The sequence below is a fragment of the Dryobates pubescens genome, chromosome 14 (genome assembly GCF_014839835.1).
Source record: "Dryobates pubescens isolate bDryPub1 chromosome 14, bDryPub1.pri, whole genome shotgun sequence".
NCBI lineage: Eukaryota > Metazoa > Chordata > Aves > Piciformes > Picidae > Dryobates > Dryobates pubescens.
The window spans coordinates 4,278,386-4,298,678 of NC_071625.1; the positions used below are offsets into that span (position 1 = coordinate 4,278,386).

Genomic DNA, 20,293 nt, shown 5'->3' on the forward strand with positions numbered 1-20,293 from the left:
GGGTCACTGGTTGGACTCCAGGAGCCTGGAGCTCCTTCCCACCCCACTCCATGATGCCCTGACTGTGAGGCTGTGGCTCTTGCCCCGTGCTCAGCAGGGTGCCTGGGTGGGTGGTGGATCCCCTCTGGGTCTCACCAAGCAGTGTCTCCAGCTGAGCCCTCCCTGCCCTGCCCGCTCCTCGGCCGTCACCCACCGCTGCTCACGGGGAGGTGACTTGGAGTTCAAGCCAACAAAGGACCTCTTGTGGCTGAAACCAGAGCCTGGGTGGCTCCCAGGGGGCACCTCCCACCGGGGACCCGCTCTGAGGGGCTCCACTCAGTCTGAGAACAACTGCAAGCTTCTTCAGGTGATGACAGGCAGCCAGCAGGGAGGCCTCCCGCCCGGCGCCCCGGCATACCTCGCAGTCACCAAGCATGGCTGCCGCCTCCCGCCCCGCTGCGGCCCGCCGGGGAGAGGCCTCGGGGGAAGGAGCTGCTCACAGGCACCTCCTGGGTGCAGGACATCAGAGCCCTCCGCCACTGACCCCTCCCTGCCTGCCTGCCTGCCTGCAGGCCGCCCCAAGGAGCGGCCCTGGCTTGGCGACGGGATCCGCTTGGCGGTGATCCTCCTAGCGGTGGGATCTGCTCCCCGGCTGGATCCAGCCAATGGCTGAATCTTTTCAATGGTGGGATCCACTCAATGGTTGGATCCTCCAGTTGAGGGATCCACTCAATGGTTGGATCCTCCAGTTGAGGGAGCCACTCAATGGTTGGATTGACTCAATGGTTCCATCCATTCAGTGGTAGGCTCCACTCAATCATGGGATACTCTTAGTGGTGGGTTCCTGATGGTGGTAGGATCCTCTTGGTGGAGAGATCCACTCAAGGGAAGGATCCAATCAGTAGTGGGATACTCTGGGTGGTGGGAGACACACAGCTGGTGGTGGGGGACACACAGCTGGTGGTGGGGGGCACAGCTGCTGGTGGGGGGAGACACACAGCTGCTGGTGGGGGGCACACAGCTGGTGGTGGGGGACACACAGCTGCTGGTGGGGGGAGACAGCTGCTGGTGGGGGGCACACAGCTGGTGGTGGGGGGCACACAGCTGCTGGTGGTGGGGGGCACACAGCTGGTGGTGGGGGGCACACAGCTGGTGGTGGTGGGGGGCACACAGCTGCTGGTGGGGGCCACACAGCTGCTGGTGGGGGGAGACAGCTGCTGGTGGGGGGCACACAGCTGGTGGTGGGGGCCACACAGCTGCTGGTGGGGGGAGACAGCTGGTGGTGGGGGGCACACAGCTGCTGCTGGTGGGGGGCACACATTGCTCCAAAGAGGAAGGGGAGAAGAGAACAAGGAGCCTGGGCAGGGGAGGCTGCAGGTAGAAGCCATGGGGTGACCTCCTCGGGCTTCCAAGGGCGGCTGGGAGCCCTGGCAGGCCCCTGAGAGGTTGATGGTGGCAGAGGGAGCGGTGGGATGAGGGCCAGGCCCGGGCAGGACACTCACTTGTCGAGGCAGGCGATGCTGAGGCACTTCTCCGGGGGCGGGGGCTGGGAGGCGCCGTCGGCGGCGGGCGCGGCGCCGGCGTCGTTCTCCTGCAGGATGGAGTCAATGAAGGTGGAGGGGAAGAGAGGAGCTTCCACAGCTGGAGGGTTCTTCCCCGGGCTGCTCTCCTCCAGCTGGGGGCTGCGGGTGGGGCTGGGGGGCTCCTCTTTGATGCGGACCACAGGGCTACTCCTGCCGAGGAGGAGGAGGAAGAAGAAGGCTGAAAAGCTGCCCCCGAGGCCTTGGCCGCGCCCCACTCCTGCTCGGACCGCTGGGGGCCTTGGCGAGGAGGCAGCCTCCAGACTCAGCTACAGCCAGAAGGCTGCAGGACAACCTCAAGATGCCTTGTCTGCCTCTGCTCCCCAACATCTCCCCTGCCACAGCAGCTCCTGCTGCCGGCTCAGCCTCAGCGCGGCTCTGGTGGCTGCAGAGTCACCGCAGCACTGCTCTGGCTGGCAAGGCACCTTCCAAGGCCACCTAGAGCAGGGCCCTGCACTCAGCAGGGACATCTCCCACCAGAGCAGGCAGCTCAGAGCCCCAAACAACCTGACCTGGGATAGTTCCATGGGAGGGGCATCTCCCACCTCTCTGGGCAGTGGGGTCAGAGAGCTTTCACAGAAGGTGCTGCCACCCCTGGAGCTCACCCAGGCCAGCAGGGGCACCCCCAGCAGGTGCCCAGCATCCCAATGCCCAGCTGCCTTGGGAAGCTCTCCACACAAGGAGACTCCACAGCCTCTCTGGGCAGCCTGCTCCAGGGCTCAGAAGCCTCCAAGCCAAGAGCTTGCTCCTGAGGGAACCTCCTGGCTTCCAGTTTGTGCCTGCTGCCCCCTGGCCTGTCCCTGGCCACCACTGGCAGGAGTCTGGCCCCAGCCTCTTGTCCCCTACCCTGCAGATGCTGAGAAGATTCCCTCTGAGTCTTCTCCTGCCCAGGCTCAGCAGCCCCAGCTCCCTCACTCTTCCCTCCTCAGAGTCTTCTCAGCAGCTTCCCAGCCTCCAGTGGCCTCTGTGCAGCAGTTCCCAGTCTGTGAGCTGGGGAGCCCAGCCCTGGCCCCAATTGTGCAGCTGTGTGCTGAGCAGGGCAGAGCAGAGGGGCAGGAGAGCCTCCCTTGTCCTGCTGGCCACACTCTGCTGCATGTCCCCAGGGGACCCTTGGCCTCCTTGGCCACCTTGCTGGCTCATGCTGACTCAAGAGCAGCTTGGAGTCCTCCAGGAGGTCCCAGAGGACCAAGTGCTTGGATTAAAGCTCAACAAAACCAACCAAAGCCTGCAGTGGGGGCAGTGCCCTGCCCAGGGCTACCCTGGTGGGACAGGTCCAAGATTCTCTGAAGTCCTGCTAAGGTGTGAGGGACTGAGGCCAAATCCCCTGAGGCTCTCCTGTCCCAGGGGCTGGGCTGCTTCCCAGCCCTCCCAGCAGAAGGTCAGCACACTGCTGCCTGCTGCTCAGCTCACTGGGGAAGGCCTTCTGCCCACCCTGAGGGCTGCAGGTTTTAGCAGAACCACAACCTACCTTTCATCCAGACTTCCACTGGGAGAGGCTGAAGGGCTGGACTGGGCCAGCTCAGTCACATCAGAGATGATGGGACCAGAGTTGGCTGAAGAATCTGGGGAATAGAGGTTGGAGCCACTGTAGGCTGGGGAGGAGGCCTGGAAGGACAATCAGAAGGTTGGTGGGGTGAGGAACTGAGCACATATCAGCCTCTGTCCCACAGCCAGATCCAGCAGCAGCAGGACTGTCAGAAAGGCCCCAAATCCAACCAAGGAGGATGATGCCATGGCATTGAGAACCCAAAGTGTGAGCCAACCCTCTGCTACCTGAGGTCTCATCCATTGTTTGGATGAGGAGAATGAGGGACCCTGGGGAATCTGGAGGGTGACGCCAAGGTGAGGGGCACTGGTGAGCTGTTGGAAGGTAAGAGGATCTGCTGGAGGGGTTGGAGGCTCTCCAGAGGGCTTTGAGACTCTCCTGAGGGACCTGGCCAGGCTGGGTGAGGCCAATGGGATGAGCTTGACCAAGGCCAAGTGCCAGGCCTGGCTCCTGGGTCCCAGAAAGATCAGTAAGGCTCCAGGCTGGGGGCAGAGGGGCTGGAAAGTGCCTGGGGGGAAAGGCCCTGGGGGGTTGGTGGCAGCAGCTGGAGAGAAGCCAGAGAGTGAGTGCCCAGCTGGCCAAGAAGGCCACCAGCAGCCCCAGACTGAGCAGCAGGAGCAGGGCAGGGATGGTGCCCTTGGACTGGGGAGGCCACCCCTGGAGTGCTGGGCTCAGCTTTGAGGCCCTGATTCCAAGAAGGACCTTGATGGGCTGGAGGTGTCCAGAGAAGGGCAGGGGAGCTGGGGAAGGGTCTGGGGAACTTGTGAGGAGCAGCTGAGGGAGCTGGGGGTGTGGAGCCTGCAGCAAAGGAGGCTGAGGGGAGACCTTGTGGCTCTACAAGTCCCTGAGAGGAGGCTGCAGCCAGCTGGGGCTGAGAGCTCTTGTGCCAAGCATTGTGCCAAGAGGAAGCAGCCTCAGGTTGCCCCAGGGGAGGTTGAGGTTGGCCATGAGGAAGAATTTCTGCCCCTTGAGGCTTGTGCAGGCCTGGCCCAGGCTGCCCAGGGCAGTGTTGAGTCCCCACCCCTGCAGGGGTTTCCCAGCTGTGGTGCCCTGGCAGTGCTGGGCCACTGGTTGGACTCCAGGAACCTGCAGGTCTCCTCCAACCCAACCCATTCAGTGCTTCCATCACTTCTCCAGGCAGCACTGGCTCTGGTGAGGAGATGTTGAATCAGTGCTATCAGGACCACCCACAGCTCTCCCCCACCAAGTTCTTCTGCCACCTCAACACTCTGGTTGGGCAAGCTCCAGAGTTTGCTTCACCATCAAAGCCAGGGCTGGGGCAATGTCAGGACCCAGGGTCCTCACTGGCAGCTCCCTCTGGAGAGCTGCCCAGTCCTGGGGCACTTTGAGGTTGAAAAACATCAAGGCTGGTGTAGATGAAAGGCTGAGGAGCTGCTTTTCCCATCATGGGGACAATCCAGCAAGACCTGGAAGAGGTCCCAGCAGGTCTGTGTGTTTGCTGCTAGAAAGAGAGATCAGAGGATGAGGTGGAGCTGGAAGGGGATCAGAGAGCTTCCAGAGAGGGTGGTCCCACTGCTGCAGAGCTCTTTAAGGGGCTTAGATTCCTTGGGTGACAGAATGCCAGCATGGTGTGGTTGGAAGAGACCTCTGGAGCTCACCCAGGGCAGCCCCCTGCTCCAGCAGGGGCACCCCCAGCAGGTGCCCAGCATCCCAATGCCCAGCTGCCTTTGGAAGCTCTCCACACAAGGAGACTCCACAGCCTCTCTGGGCAGCCTGCTCCAGGGCTCAGAAGCCTCCAAGCCAAGAGCTTGCTCCTGAGGGAACCTCCTGGCTTCCAGTTTGTGCCTGCTGTCCCCTGGCCTGTCCCTGGCCACCACTGGCAGGAGGCTGGCCCCAGCCTCTTGTCCCCATGGATCCTTTAGCTCTTGGAGAGCATTAAGAAGATCTCTTGGTCAGATAATCATTTTGGGTGAAGGAGGCCTCCAAGCTCCTGGAGTCCAACCAGTGACCCAGCACTGCCAGGGCAGCACCACACCATGGCCCTCAGCACCACAGCTCCAGGGCTTGGAAACCCCTCCAGGGATGGGGACCCCACCACTGCCCTGGGCAGCCTGGGCCAGTGTTTGAGAACCCCTCCAGTAAACAATTTTCTTCTGATGTCCAACCCGAACCTCCCCTGGGGCAACCTGAGGCTGCTTCCTCTTGGCCCAATGCTTGGCACAAGAGCTCTCAGCCCCAGCTGGCTGCAGCCTCCTCTCAGGGGCTTGCAGAGAGCCACAAGGTCTCCCCTCAGCCTCCTTTGCTGCAGGCTCCACACCCCCAGCTCCCTCAGCTGCTCCTCACAAGTTCCCCAGACCCTTCCCCAGCTCCCTTGCCCTTCTCTGGCCAAGCCCAGCCCCTCAAGCTAGGGGCCCAATGGTCACACAACAATGAGGGGACCCAAGGCCACACAGAGTGAGGGGACCCACAGTCACATATCCATTGGGCAAGATGAGGAAGCCTTCAGGAGGGGCTGCCCAGCAGCAGCTCCATTCTGCTGTGAGGAAGCCAAGGCACGGCCCGAGGCAGCAGCCTCCTCGAGCTGGCATCGCCTCAAGCCAGCCCCAGGCCCTTCCACTGGGACCCAGACAACTCCTGGCAGGCCCTTCAAGCCAAATCTTAGTCCCCACCAGAACCAGCAGAGAGCCCACCAGCTAAGGGCTCTCTAGCAAGCACAACAAAGAGCAGAGCAGCTGGAGGAGCAGCTCAGCCCCAGGGCCAGGTCCTACTTACTGCGTACGGGGAGGTGCCGTGGACGTGCTCCAGGGAGTACTGCCGGCTGTACTTGGGCATGGAATGTGCTGAGCTGCTGTCATTCAACATCAGCGGGCTGCAAGACACCCAGGACACCCCAGCAGTCACCACCCTGCCACCACCAGCCCCTGGGCACCGCCTGGCACAGAGCAGCCCAGCCCCCACAGGGGGCTGCTGCAGCCGGCCAGCACGGCACCGGCGCCGGGGTTGGGTGTGCCAAGAGCACAAACGGCCAGGGGGGCCCCAGCTCAGAGGAGGCTCCAGGGAGACCTTCTGCTGGCCCTGCAGGACTTCAAGGAAAGCTGGGGAGGGACCTTCATCAGGAGGTGGTGTGGTGGGCCCAGGGCTGCTGGGTCTGAACTGGAAGAGGGAGATGGAGCCTGGAGCTGAGGCAGAAATCCTGCCCTGGGAGGGGGTGGGGACCCTGGCCCAGGCTGCCCAGGGAGGTGGGAGATGGCCCAGCCCTGGAACCATCCCAGGTCAGCTTGGCTGGGGCTGTGAGCAACCTGCTGTGGCTGGAGATGCTGCAGGGGGTTGAGGTCATAGAATCATCAAGCACCTGGGGTTGGATGACACACAACACCACAGCTCCAGGGATGGGAACTCCAGCACTGCCCTGGGCAGCCTGGGCCAGGCCTGCACAAGCCTCAGGGGGCAGAAGTTCTTCCTCATGGCCAACCTCAACCTCCCCTGGGGTAACCTGAGGCTGCTTCCTCTTGGCCTCCTGCTTGGCACAAGAGCTCTCAGCCCCCCCTGGCTGCAGCCTCCTCTCAGGGGCTGGCAGAGAGCCACAAGGTCTCCCCTCAGCCTCCTTTGCTCCAGGCTCAGCACCCCCAGCTCCCTCAGCTGCTCCTCACAAGTTCTCCAGGCCCTACTCCTTCTCCAGAACTTTCTCCTTGTGTTCCAAACCCTTCTTCTGCTGTAAAGCCTCCACTCTAAATCTCATCTAGAACAATCTTGAGCTTCTCCAGAGCTTGGACTTGCCTCCAATTAAGAGTTCATGGAATGACTGACTGCTTTGGGTGGGAAGGGACCTTCAAAGCCCATCTGCACCAACCCTCTGCAGTCCCTAGGGACATCTTCAACCACAGCAGGCTGCTCAGAGCCTCAGCCAAGCTGACCTGGGATGGTTCCAGGGCTGGGCCATCTCCCACCTCTCTGGAGCACCTCTGATTTCTTTTCCTCCAAAGAACCAGCAGGTTTCTCCAGTACAACCAGTAAGGGACACAAGAGCCCATGGCACATTTGAGGAGAGGTTTGGTCAGCTTGTGGTGGTGTCCCAGCAGCCTGGGACAGCAGGAAGCTGCTCTGGATGGTTCAGCTTTCCCCCAAGACCTGAGGGGACCATTGGAGCAGCAGCAGACCCCAGCCCTCATGGTGTGAGCTGCCACAGGAGGCAGAGGTCTGGGGGATCCACTGGGGTGGTCCCACCTTGATCCTCCTCAAGCAGGGGAGGGAGAAGCCCCAACTTACATCTTCCTCTTCACCCCCAGGATCCGGTTGGATTGGACCAAGGAGATCAAGAACTGGATGAGCTGTGAGGAGGCAAGAGGACAATTTGTGATGCTGTGAACAGGACCTGGACAGAAGCAGCTTGAGGACAGCCTGGGAGCTTGTCCTCTGGGGCCATGGAAGAGAGCTGAGGGTGAAACCATGGTCTGGCAGCCAAGGGAACCACAAGTCATGGAATCATGAAATCATGGAATGGTTGTGATTGGAAGAGGCCTCCAAGCTCCTGGAGTCCAACCACTGACCCAGCACTGCCAGGGCACCCCCAAACCATGGCCCTCAGCACCACAGCTCCAGGGCCTGCAAACCCCTCCAGGGATGGGGACTCCAGCACTGCCCTGGGCAGCCTGGGCCAGGCCTGCACAAGCCTCAAGGGGCAGAAATTCTTCCTCATGGCCAACCTCAACCTCCCCTGGGGATACCTGAGGCCACTTCCTCTTGGCACAATGCTTGGCACAAGAGACCTCAGCCCCAGCTGGCTGCAGCCTCCTCTCAGGGACTTGCAGAGCCACAAGGTCTCCCCTCAGCCTCTTTTGTTCCAGGCTCCATACCCCAGGTCCCTCAGCTGCTCCTCCCAAGTTCTCCAGACCCTTCTTCTTCTCCTTCTCCTGCACTTGCCCTTGGTCAACCTCCTCCCACTGGCCTTGGCCCATTGATCCAGCCTGACCAGATCCCTCTGAAGAACCTCAAATCCCTCTGGAAAGCCTTCATGCCTCCAGCAGATCCTTCAAACCCTCCACCAGATCAAGTCCCCATTTCCTGGTCACCACATCCCCTAACCCTGACTCTAACCCAGTCCTTCCTGGTCACCACATTCCCAGTTGCTTCCAATCCCTCCTGGACACCACATCCCCAGAAGGTCCCAATCTCTCCTGGAGGCTCAGGGTGTACCTTGTTGACCACCTTCTGCTGCTGGGCATGCTTCTGCCTCAAGCTGGCCACCTCCCTCCACAAGGCTTCATTCTCACTGCAAGAGAAGACAAAGCTCTGAGACAAGAACCCATGCTGGTGGTTAGGGGGGGTGAGGAGACAACCTGAGGCCACCACCTCCAGCCCCCAGCTCATTGAGCAGCTCCTGGGGCTGGGAGTGATTAACTTCTCTATGATCTCCAGCTCACATCTGCTCCAGGCCATTACCATGTCCCCATGGGAAGGTCCCCAAGGATGGAGCTCAATCTCCTTCATCTGACCCAGGTGCAGGTGGAGCTGGTGAGAAATTGAAGTCTCCAGAGATGAGGAGGGGAGGGAAGGGTGAGGAGGAGCCAGCTCCACATCCAGCAGAGCCTGAGGCTGTGCTGGGATGGGGCCTGGGACAGCATCTACCCCTTGGATGTGACCTGCTCTAGCTGGAGATCATGGAATGGTGGGGTGGGAAGTGACCTCTGGAGCTCCCCCAGGGCAGCCCCCTGCTCCAGCAGGGGCACCCCCAGCAGGTGCCCAGCATCCCAATGCCCAGCTGCCTTGGGAAGCTCTCCACACAAGGAGACTCCACAGCCTCTCTGGGCAGCCTGCTCCAGGGCTCAGAAGCCTCCAAGCCAAGAGGCTGCTCCTGAGGGAACTTCCTGGCTTCCAGTTTGTGCCTGCTGCCCCCTGGCCTGTCCCTGGCCACCACTGGCAAGAGGCTGGCCCCAGCCTCTTGCTCCCCACCCTGCAGATGTTGAGATGCCTAGTGACCTTCGGGGGTCACCAAAGGCAGTAAACTCAGGGTGTCCTGCAAGGGATCCTACTCAGGGTGTCCCCAAATGGATCAAACTCAGGGTGTCCCCAAAGGCATAAAATTCAGGGTGTCCTCAAAGGCAACAACTTGGGGGTTCCTCCAAAGGATCAGACGTGGAGTGGCCCCAAAGAGCTCAAACTTGGGATGTCCCCAAGGCAAATGCAACCAACTCAGAGTGTCCTGAAAGCCATCAAACTCGGGGTGTCCCCAGATGCAACGAACTCAGAGTGTCCTGAAAGCCATCAAACTCGGGGTGTCCCCAAAGAGATCCAACTTGTGGTGTGCCCAAGGCAACTGCAACAGACTCGGGGTGCTGCCAAAGAGCTCAGCTCGGGGATGTGCTGGCAGGTCCCGGGCCGGGGCTGCGGCGGGAGGCTGGGAGCGCGGCGGTCCGCAGCCGTAGCGGGCAGAGCCCGGGCAGGGGATGCCGCCGGAGGCTGGGAGCGCGGCGGTCCGCAGCCGTAGCGGGCAGAGCCCGGGCAGGGGATGCCGCCGGAGGCTGGGAGCGCGGCGGTCCGCAGCCGTAGCGGGCAGGACCCGGGCAGGGGCTGCGGCGGGAGGCTGGGAGCGCGGCGGTCCGCAGCCGTAGCGGGCAGAGCCCGGGCAGGGGATGCCGCCGGAGGCTGGGAGCGCGGCGGTCCGCAGCCGTAGCGGGCAGAGCCCGGGCAGGGGATGCCGCCGGAGGCTGGGAGCGCGGCGGTCCGCAGCCGTAGCGGGCAGGGGCTGCGGCGGGAGGCTGGGAGCGCGGCGGTCCGCAGCCGTAGCGGGCAGAGCCCGGGCAGGGGATGCCGCCGGAGGCTGGGAGCGCGGCGGTCCGCAGCCGTAGCGGGCAGAGCCCGGGCAGGGGATGCCGCCGGAGGCTGGGAGCGCGGCGGTCCGCAGCCGTAGCGGGCAGGACCCGGGCAGGGGCTGCGGCGGGAGGCTGGGAGCGCGGCGGTCCGCAGCCGTAGCGGGCAGAGCCCGGGCAGGGGATGCCGCCGGAGGCTGGGAGCGCGGCGGTCCGCAGCCGTAGCGGGCAGAGCCCGGGCAGGGGATGCCGCCGGAGGCTGGGAGCGCGGCGGTCCGCAGCCGTAGCGGGCAGGGCCCGTGCCCGTGCCCGTGCCCGTGCCCGTGTCCGTGTCTGCCGCCGCCGGGCCGGGCCGCAGCTGCCCAATTTCGCGCTCGGCGGCGCCGGCAGCCGGGCAGGGGCCGTAAATTAGCCGGGACTCCGCAGAGGGCGCGGAGCCGCCCCGGGCCCCGGGCCGAGCGAGGCGCAGAGCCGCGGCCGGCAGTGCCCGGGGGGGAGGCGGCGCCGGGGCCGGCTCACACCTGAGCCCCCGCGGGAGGCGGTGATGGATCGCGGGAGCGGGGCGGCAGCCGAGCCGCTCATTAGGCAGCGGGGCGGGAACAGCTGGAGCCCGGCTCCCCCAAGGGCTCCGCCGACCGGAGAGCGGCCGACCCCCCCCCGCTACCGCCCGGGCGGCTCGATGAGGCAATTAAAGGGCGGCCGGAGAGCTTCCCGGGGCCGGTCTGCGGCGCTGCCGACAGCAGGCGTGAAAGGAGCTGCCCGAGCCTCTGCGCCCCGCAATATTTCATGGGCTGCCAGCGAGGGCCCCGCTCAGCACCTGCTGCTCCTCCGAGGGGACAGCCGCCCCCACAGCCTGGCCTCTGCAGATGGGACCTGCCCCGAGCCGGGCAGGGGGGCCGGCGGCTCCGGAACAGGCTTCGGGGAGGAAGGGGCGAGGAGGACAGAGGGGCGAGGAGGACAGAGGGGCGAGCAGGGGCAGAGGGGCGAGGAGGGCCAGAGGGGCGAGGAGGGCCAGAGGGGCGAGCAGGGCCAGAGGGGCGAGCAGGGCCAGAGGGGCGAGGAGGGACAGAGGGGCGAGGAGGGACAGAGGGGCGAGCAGGGACAGAGGGGCGAGCAGGGACAGAGGAAGAAGGCTTAAAGCCTCAACAGAATGCCATGAGGGTGATTTTACCCTTGGAGAACCCTGAGCCCTGTCAGCAGAAGGTTCAAAGCCTCACCAGAACAATCCAAGGATGGTTTCAGCCTTTGGAGCAATGTTGAAATCCATGCTGGGGTGGCTAAAAGGCTCACCAGAACAGCCCGAGGGTGGCTTAAGCACTTGGGGCAACTTTAGAGCCTGTTTTGGGGTGATTTTAGCCTTTGGAGCAACCCTGAGGCTCCTTTTGGGGCGCTCTGCAGGCTCATCAGAACGACACAAGGATGGTCTTAGCCTTTCAGGGCAATCCTGAAGCCTCTTTTGGTGTGTTTTTAACCTTTAAGGACCCTGCCCCCTGTCCTGGGCTGAGCTGAAGCCTCAGCAGAACAACCCAAGGGTGGCTTCAGCCTTTCAGGACAGCCCTGCACCCCCTCAGTGGGGCTGTGGGTGTTCACCACCCCTGGCTGGTCTCCAGCAGAGCAGAAAGGCAGGAGATGGGGGGGTTGTGGCCATAAAAATGAGCAGACTGGGGCAGAGGACGAGATGAAGCAGCAGACAGAGCAGCCCCCAGCCTAGAGGACATGCTGGTGACATGAGAAATGAGGAGGGGGGCTGTGAAGCCCCAACCCCATGGCAGCCAGCAGACAAAGCCGAGGAGAAACAGGCAGCAAATGTCCCCTCTGTCCCCCCCACTGAAGTCAGCAGCTGGCAGATTTGGGCCAAACAAAGGGAGAGGCTTCTCCAGACACCACCTCATTAGGATGCAGGATCTGCTGCCAGCCCTGGAGCCATGGGACACACAAAGGAGAACAAATGGAGAGAGGAACATCATGGACCAGGGCATCACCTGGACCTCAGGAAGTCCCAGAGTCCCAGAGCTGGGGGCAGGAGATTGCTCCAGCATGACAGGATTGCCTGGCTCCTGTCACACAGCCATGGAATCAGGCACTGGGTTGGCTGAAGGGACCTTCAAAGGTCACCCAGTCCAACCCCCTGCAGCCATCAGGAGCACCTCCAGCCACAGCAGGTTGCTCACAGCCCCAACCAAGCTGACCTGGGATGGTTCCAGGGCTGGGCCATCTCCCACCTCTCTGGGCAGCCTGGGCCAGGCTCTCCACACCCTCCCAGTGCAGGATTTCTGCCTCAGCTCCAGGAGCTATGGTGAGGACAGAGCTGTGTGAAGGTGGTGGCCATGGCTCCACCTGCAGTGGCTAAAGGAGCTCTCAAAGCTTTTCTCCATGAGGGTGGGAAACCCTAACTCTGCTCCTGTGCTCTTAATCATGGAGTCAGCAATGGGCCTCCAAGCTCCTGGAGTCCAACCACTGACCCAGCACTGCCAGGGCACCCCCAACCCATGGCCCTCAGCACCACAGCTCCATGGCCTGGAAACCCCTGCAGGGATGGGGACTCCACACTGCCCTGGGCAGCCTGGGCCAGGCCTGCTCAAGCCTCAAGGGGCAGAAATTCTTCCTCATGCCCAACCTCAACCTCTCCTGGGGCAACCTGAGGCTGCTTCCTCTTGGCACAATGCTTGGCACAAGAGCTCTCAGCCCCAGCTGGCTGCAGCCTCCTCTCAGGGACTTGCAGAGAGCCACAAGGTCTCCCCTCAGCCTCCTTTGCCCCTCACATCCAACCTAAAATTCTGGAGCAACCTGAGGCCTCTTCCTCCTCCTTGTCCCTGAGAAGAACCTTCTCTTCCTTTCAAGGAGAAGGACCAAGCTGACTGCAGTCTAAGCATGTACAGGACCTTCAGTGCTCTTTGCACCTCCCCAAAAGCATCTTCATTCCTTTTGTAGATCCCTCTAAACCTGGAGACCTTCAGTGGTCCTCCCCAAGTGCCTGTTCCCAGTTCCAAACGTTACAAGTGCTTGAGCACCACCACTGGACATGGGCTGCACCTTTGGCAGGGCAACCACACCAGACAAAGGAGCTTCTTCCCTCCTGGAGGCTCCAAAGTCACCATCTGAAGATGGAGGAACCCAACACCAGGTCATGAAGCTGCTCACTTGAGCAACCAAAAGCCCTAAATGAGCTTCTGAAAGGACCATGAGGTTGGAGGAGTTCAGATGATGAGGAAAGCCTTTGATCATTGAGGGATAACCACCTCCCAGCCTCCTCATTGCTCAGCCATCAGGAAGTCAAAGGTCAGCAAGGAGCAGGGGAGAACAATGACACCAGTGATAACCCCCAGCACACCAGAAGCTGAGCACCAGCCTTTGATGGCATCTCCAGAGGGTGGGGGAGCAAGAGGCTGGGGCCAGCCTCCTGCCAGTGGTGGCCAGGGACAGGCCAGGGGGCAGCAGGCACAAACTGGAAGCCAGGAGGTTCCCTCAGGAGCAAGCTCTTGGCTTGGAGGCTTCTGAGCCCTGGAGCAGGCTGCCCAGAGAGGCTGTGGAGTCTCCTTGTGTGGAGAGCTTCCAAAGGCAGCTGGGCATTGGGGTGCTGGGCACCTGCTGGGGGTGCCCCTGCTGGAGCAGGGGGCTGCCCTGGGGGAGCTCCAGAGCTCCCTTCCCACCCCACCATGCAGGGAGGTGGTGAACCAAAGGTCCTGATCCTTCAGCTCTGCTCTCTCCACAAAGGGAAAAAGAATTGGGGTCATCCAGCCTGGAAAAGAGAAGGCTCCAGGGAGCCCTGTGGTGATCTTGAGGACTTCAAGGGGCTCCAAGAGTGCTGGGGAGGGACCTCCATCAGGAGGTGGTGTGGTGAGACCAGGGGTGCTGGGTTTGACCTGGAAGAGGGAGATGGAGCCTGGAGCTGAGGAAGAAATCCTGCCCTGGGAGGGTGTGGAGAGCCTGGCCCAGGCTGCCCAGGGAGGTGGGAGATGGCCCAGCTCTGGAACCATCCCAGGTCAGCTTGGCTGGGGCTGTGAGCAACCTGCTGTGCTGGTGCCACACCAGGCCCTGTGCTGTTGCAGTGTTGGTTGGACTCCATGACCTTCAAGGCTGTTTCCAACTGCAACCATCCAGTGACTGAGTGGAAATGCTGAGACAGGAGGCTGGGGCTTGTGCTGCCAGGCAGGGCTGGGAGGCACCAGTTGGGTTGAGTTCTTTCCCCATCAGCACATCAGAAGATGCTGGTAATGAGCTTCAGATTTCACTCAGGGCCCCCAGGCCCACGTCCTCCACGGCTCTGAAGGCTGGGAAGGAGCAATGAAAGTGCCTTCAGCAGTTCTCAGGCCGGGAGTGAGCTCATAAACCACAGCAGTGGAGATAAAGCAGAAGATCCCACCTCGTGCTCAGCATTAGGAGCCATCAAAGGCCTGTTAAGACCAAGCTGATGTTTGACTGAGAGCCAGGGAAGGTCCCTCAGGGCCAGCCCAACACGTGCAGGCCAGGGTTGAAGTGGTTTGGCTCCCAGCTCTGAGCAGCTGGAGCTGAGCAACATCTGCACAGCGAGGCCATAAAGCAGCACACAGCAGCTGTCCAATTGAGAGGTCATAAAAGCATGGACCACAGGCTGGGAGCAAGGCTGCAGGAGCCAGGGGTCACCAACAACCCAGCCAGCAAGCAGAGGGATGAAGAGCACACTTGGGAGTGGGGATGCATGGAAGCCACCACAGAGCACAGAACCTGTCCCTGCCACAAGGAGATCCCTGAAGGAGTGTGATGGAGCCCTGGGAGAGGCTGCCCAGGGAGGGCAGGGGGCCAGAGAAGGGCAGCAAGGCTGGGGGAAGCTCCAGAGAAGAAGGAGAAGGGTCTGGAGAGCTTGTGAAGAACAGCTGCAGGGCCTGGGGGTGCTGAGCCTGGAGCAGAAGAGGCTGAGGAGAGACCTTTGGCTCTCTGCAAGTCCCTGAGAGGAGGCTGCAGCCAGGGGGGGCTGAGAGCTCTTGTGCCAAGAGGAAGCAGCCTCAAGCTGCCCCAGGGGAGGCTGAGGTTGGCTGTGAGGAACAATTTCTGCCCCATGATGATCAAATCCATTCTTGGACCCAGCACTGCCAGGGACCACCACACCATGGCCCTCAGCACCACAGCTTGGGAGCCCCTGCAGGCATGGGGACTCCAGCACTGCCCTGGGCAGCCTGGGCCAGGCCTGCACAAGCCTCAGAAATTCTTCCTCATGGCCAACCCCAGCCTCCCCTGGGGCAACCTGAGGCTGCTTCCTCCTGGCCCAATGCTTGGCACAAGAGCTCTCAGCCCCCCCTGGCTGCAGCCTCCTCTCAGGGGCTTGCAGAGAGCCACAAGGTCTCCCCTCAGCCTCCTTTGCTGCAGGCTCCACACCCCCAGCTCCCTCAGCTGCTCCTCACAAGTTCTCCAGACCCTTCCCCAGCTCCCATTGCCCTTCTTTGGACACCTCCAGCCCCTCAAGGTCCTTCTTGGGGTTAGGAGCCCAGCACTCCAGGGGTGGCTGCCCCAGTGCAGCAGGACCATCCCTGCCCTGGTGAAGGTTGGGAAAGCAGCCAGGAAGCATGGAGCAAGCTCAGCAGAGCTCATGAAGCTGCTGGACAGTTGGCTTTTGGGGGCTCAGTTGGGACTGAACCATTTCCAGGCACCACCCTAGAGATAAAGAGCTTCTGTGAAGCTGTTCCACCACACTCTGAGCTCCCAGAATTCCTCACAGGAGCATCCAAGAAGCCCAAAGCACTGGTCTGGGAGTGTCCCACTGGGGGAGAAGCTTGCCTGCATGGAGAGGGGTCCCTGAGCCTCTGCTCTTAGCAGAGCTCCAAGAGCTGCTGCAGGGACTCCATCTAGTGGTTTCCAGAGCACTGGGGATGAAGAAAGCCAATTATGCTAATTTATGCTAATTTGTGCTACTGTTTAGATGTCAGGCAGCCAATGGAGGGGCCAGAACCCAGCCCAGAGACCTCCTCACTCTTCTCAACGTGTTGGTAAAGGCTCCTGGTCCTTCAGCCAGGAGATGGAGCCCAGGCACCTCACCCCAAACCATTTCACAGCACTGCAGCTGCCACAGAGATGGAAAGGAGAACCCTGGGGCCAAGAAGGCCAAGGGTCTCCTGGGGACATGCAGCAGAGTGTGGCCAGCAGGACAAGGGAGGTTCTCCTGCCCCTCTGCTCTGCCCTGCTCAGCACACAGCTGCACAACTGGGGCCAGGGCTGGGCTCCCCAGCTCACAGACTGGGAACTGCTGCACAGAGGCCACTGGAGGCTGGGAAGCTGCTGAGAAGACTCTGAGGAGGGAAGAGTGAGGGAGCTGGGGCTGCTGAGCCTGGGCAGGAGAAGACTCAGAGGGAATCTTCTCAGCATCTGCAGGGTGGGGGACAAGAGGCTGGGGCCAGCCTCCTGCCAGTGGTGGCCAGGGACAGGCCAGGGGGCAGCAGGCACAAACTGGAAGCCAGGAGGTTCCCTCAGGAGCAAGCTCTTGGCTTGGAGGTTTCTGAGCCCTGGAGCAGGCTGCCCAGAGAGGCAACCAACCTTCTGCCAAAGGAGGACCTAAAGGCAAGGTGGTGATGGAAGGGCTGTAGGGGGCAGAGCCCCCTGCAGGTGCCACCCCCCTGCCCACACATACTGCTTCATGGCGACCAGCTTGGAGTCCATGCTCTCCTGCTTGCCCTTCATCACCTGGATGTCACTCAGCAGCTTGGTGACGTTGTCCTGCCGCACCTTGATGTCCTCATTCTTTATGTTGGACACCTGCAGAGCACAAAGGCAGAGCCTGGGGATGCTGCCTTCCTCCTCCACGCTTCAGAGCCTTCCTGCCCCCTCCCCAGGGCAGCTGCTGGGGGCCTGTGCCAGAGAGGCATCTGCAGGGAGCTGCCCAAGGCACCCTGCTCTTTGGAGAACACCCATGGGGGTCACAGCCTCAGGGTGGCCCTCTGGGGCCAGACATGAAGTGAAGCCCTGCAAGGAACTGTTTGCTTCTGCAAAACTTCAGCAGGACCAGGGAGCAAAATCTTCTTGACACAGAATCAGGGAATGGGTTGAGCTGGAAGAGACCTTCAGGCTGATGGAGTCCAAGCAGTGGCCCAGCACTGCCAGGGCACCCCCAAACCATGGCCCTCAGCACCACAGCTCCAGGGCTTGAAATCCCTCCATGGGTGGGTGGTGGAGCACAGGAACAGGCTGCCCAGAGAGGGGGTGGAGGCTCCACTCCTGGAGACCTTCCAGGCCAAACTTGATGGCAGCCTGAGGAGCCTGAGAGACTCCACCACTGCCCTGGGCAGCCTGGGCCAGCCCTGCACAAGCCTCAAGGGGCAGAACTTGTTCCTCATGGCCAACCTGAGCCTCCCCTGGGGAAACCTGAGGTCACTTCCCCTGGAAGAAGACCAAATCCTCAACCCAACCTCCTCTCAGGAAGCTGCAGAGAGCCAGAAGCTCTCCCCTCAGCCTCCTTTGCTCCAGGTCCCTCAGCTGCTCCTCACAAGTTCTCCAGACCCTTCCCCAGCTCTTCCCTTCTCTGGACACCTCCAGCCCCTCAAGGTCCTTCTAGGAGTCAGGGGCCCAAGTGTGAGGCCAGCTCCTCTTGTCCTCTCACTTCTTCCTTGGAAGAGACCAACCCCTACCTGGCTCCAACCTCCTACAAGGTCCAACTGCTCTTGTGTGTCTCCAGAGCAGCTCTCTCCATCCATGGAGCTAACCTCAAGCAGAGGCCACTTGAGCAGAGAACCACAGCAGATCCCCCTGCTGAACTCAGGAGTGGTTTGGTTTGCAAGGCCAGAGTCTTATTAAAGAATAGAACAGAACTAACCAGGTAGGAAGAGACCTTTGAGCTCACCAAGTCCAAGCTATCACCCAACACCATCCCATCAACTAAACCATGGCACCCAGCACCCCAGACAGGCTCCTCCTGAACACCTCCCTGGGCAGCACATCCCAATGGCCAATCTCTCTGTCTGTGAAGAACTTCTTCCTAACCTCCAGCCTAAAAACCTTGACTGGTTCCTTCTGCTGGTGCTGCAGAAGTCTCAAGCAGTGTCCTAACCACCCTAACACTGCACACAGGGAGGGCTGACCTAAAGGAAGTGGCCCCAAGGACCAGTGAGCAGGGTGGCACCACAGCTCCTGTCCTGGATGAGAAGGCAGAAGAGCTGCCAGCAGGAGACAACGAGCAGGAGCCAGCAGTGTGCCTCAGCCCTTCCAGCAGTGTCCCTCAGTCCTTCCTCAGCCCTTCCAGCAGTGTCCCTCAGCCCTTCCTCAGCCCTTCCAGCAGTGCCCCTCAGCCCTTCCTCAGCCCTTCCAGCAGTGCCCCTCAGCCCTTCCTCAGCCCTTCCAGCAGTGCCCCTCAGCCCTTCCAGCAGTGCCCCTCAGCCCTTCCTCAGCCCTTCCAGCAGTGCCCCTCAGCCCTTCCAGCAGTGCCCCTCAGCCCTTCCTCAGCCCTTCCAGCAGTGCCCCTCAGCCCTTCCAGCAGTGCCCCTCAGCCCTTCCTCAGCCCTTCCAGCAGTGTCCCTCAGCCCTTCCTCAGCCCTTTCAGCAGTGCCCCTCAGTCCTTCCTCAGCCCTTCCAGCAGTGCCCCTCAGTCCTTCCTCAGCCCTTCCAGCAGTGCCCCTCAGCCCTTCCAGCAGTGCCCCTCAGCCCTTCCAGCAGTGCCCCTCAGCCCTTCCTCAGCCCTTCCAGCAGTGCCCCTCAGCCCTTTCAGCAGTGCCCCTCAGCCCTTCCTCAGCCCTTCCAGCAGTGTCCCTCAGCCCTTCCTCAGCCCTTTCAGCAGTGCCCCTCAGTCCTTCCTCAGCCCTTCCAGCAGTGCCCCTCAGTCCTTCCTCAGCCCTTCCAGCAGTGCCCCTCAGCCCTTCCTCAGCCCTTCCAGCAGTGCCCCTCAGCCCTTCCTCAGCCCTTCCAGCAGTGCCCCTCAGCCCTTCCAGCAGTGCCCCTCAGCCCTTCCAGCAGGGTGGTGGCTCTGGGCTCAGCCATCTGCTGCCCAAGGGCTGCCCCAGCAGGAGCAGGACTCACACTGGTGACTTTCCTCTTGATGCTCTCCAGGAGGTGCTCCTGGCCCCGGATGAAGTAGGGGTGCTGGAACTCTGTGTCATCCTTCTCGGGCTTCACCAGGCCTCCCTGCTCGATGTGCACCACCTTCCGGAAGCCATCTGCGGGGGAGAGGCCAGGGGGAGGGCTCAGAGCCTGCAGGCCAGCTGCAGAGGGGAGAAGCCTCCACCAGTGACCCTCCTCTGTCCCAGCACTGCTGCCCTGCTGCCAGACCTCACCCCACACCTGAGCTGTGGGACCAGGACCTGCTCCTCTGAAGCCTGGGGGTGGCCTCTCTGCAAGGGCTGCTGGAAGAGGCTTCTCCAGGGGGAAAGGAAGGGAAGGGAAGGGGGGAAAGGGAAAGTGGGGGGCCAAGGAAGGACAGAAGGAAGGATGGAGTGTGTGTGGGGGAACCAGGAGGGAAAGGGGGCTGAGGAGGGACAGTGGCAGTCAAGAGGGATGATGGTGGAGGGATGGGGACATCAGGAGGGAAAGCTGGGGGACACCAGGAAGGATGGGGAGGGACACCATAGCAGGAGGCAAATGGGGGAAGAGGAGGGACAGGGGGACACCAGGAAGGAAAAAGGAGGTGAGGACAGCAGGAGGGATGTGGGAGGATGGGACAGCAGGAGGGATGTGGAATGGCACAGCCCAGGGTATGCAGAAGCTCTGCTCCAAAGCCTTCAGATGCCCTCAAGGCCCCCTGGAAGCCCCTGGGAACAGATCAAAGGGCTGGGAGCTGAGCTGGGATACCATAGGGCTGGGGGGGGCCCACAGCTAGGGTGTGAACCCCCCCAGAAGCTTCCTGGAGCAAGGTCACCCTCTGGTGGTGCAATCAGGCAGGCTGAGCTGGGGGCAGCCGGAGGCCCTCTCCGCCCTGCAGCGCCGACCGTGCCCCAGGGCAGGGCGGGGAGACAAGGACACCTGGGTGGGAATGGCTCCTGCCAGCCACATCTGGAGCCCCAGTCCCAGCTGGAGCTGAGGGGCTGGGCTGAGAGAAGCCATTCTGCCGCTGCCTGTGGCGGGAAGCGTGGCGGGAAGCGCGGGAAGCACGGAGGGAAGTGCAGGAAGCGCGTCGGGAAGCACGGCGGGAAGCGTGGCGGGAAGCGTGGCGGGAAGCGTGGCGGGAAGCGTGGCGGGAAGCGTGGCGGGAAGCGTGGCGGGAAGTGCAGGATGCGCAGCGGGAAGCACGGCGGGAAGTGCAGGAAGCGCGGCAGGAAGCGCGGCGGGAAGCGCGGCGGGAAGTGCAGGATGCGCGGCGGGAAGCACGGCGGGAAGTGCAGGAAGCACGGCAGGAAGCGCGGCGGGAAGTGCAGGAAGCGCGGCGGGAAGCACGGCGTGAAGTGCAGGAAGCACGGCAGGAAGCGCGGCGGGAAGTGCAGGAAGCGCGGCGGGAAGCGCGGCGGGAAGCGCGGCGGGAAGCGCGGCGGGAA

At 62.1% G+C, this 20,293-nt stretch overlaps 1 protein-coding gene across 2 annotated transcripts in view; it reads right to left on the minus strand.

Annotated features, from left to right (window-relative positions):
- The window catches only part of HSF1 (heat shock transcription factor 1), a 34,563-nt gene that overhangs the window by 9,082 nt on the left and 5,188 nt on the right, over positions 1-20,293 (minus strand). For both annotated transcript variants that reach the window (XM_054167489.1, XM_054167488.1), the window contains exons 3-9: positions 18,846-18,982; positions 16,471-16,595; positions 8,260-8,335; positions 7,333-7,394; positions 5,839-5,935; positions 3,028-3,164; positions 1,482-1,712 (exon numbers count right to left, since the gene is read on the minus strand). In XM_054167489.1, the coding sequence (XP_054023464.1) occupies positions 1,482-1,712; positions 3,028-3,164; positions 5,839-5,935; positions 7,333-7,394; positions 8,260-8,335; positions 16,471-16,595; positions 18,846-18,982 (865 nt within the window). The remainder of the gene's footprint in view (positions 1-1,481; positions 1,713-3,027; positions 3,165-5,838; positions 5,936-7,332; positions 7,395-8,259; positions 8,336-16,470; positions 16,596-18,845; positions 18,983-20,293) is intronic.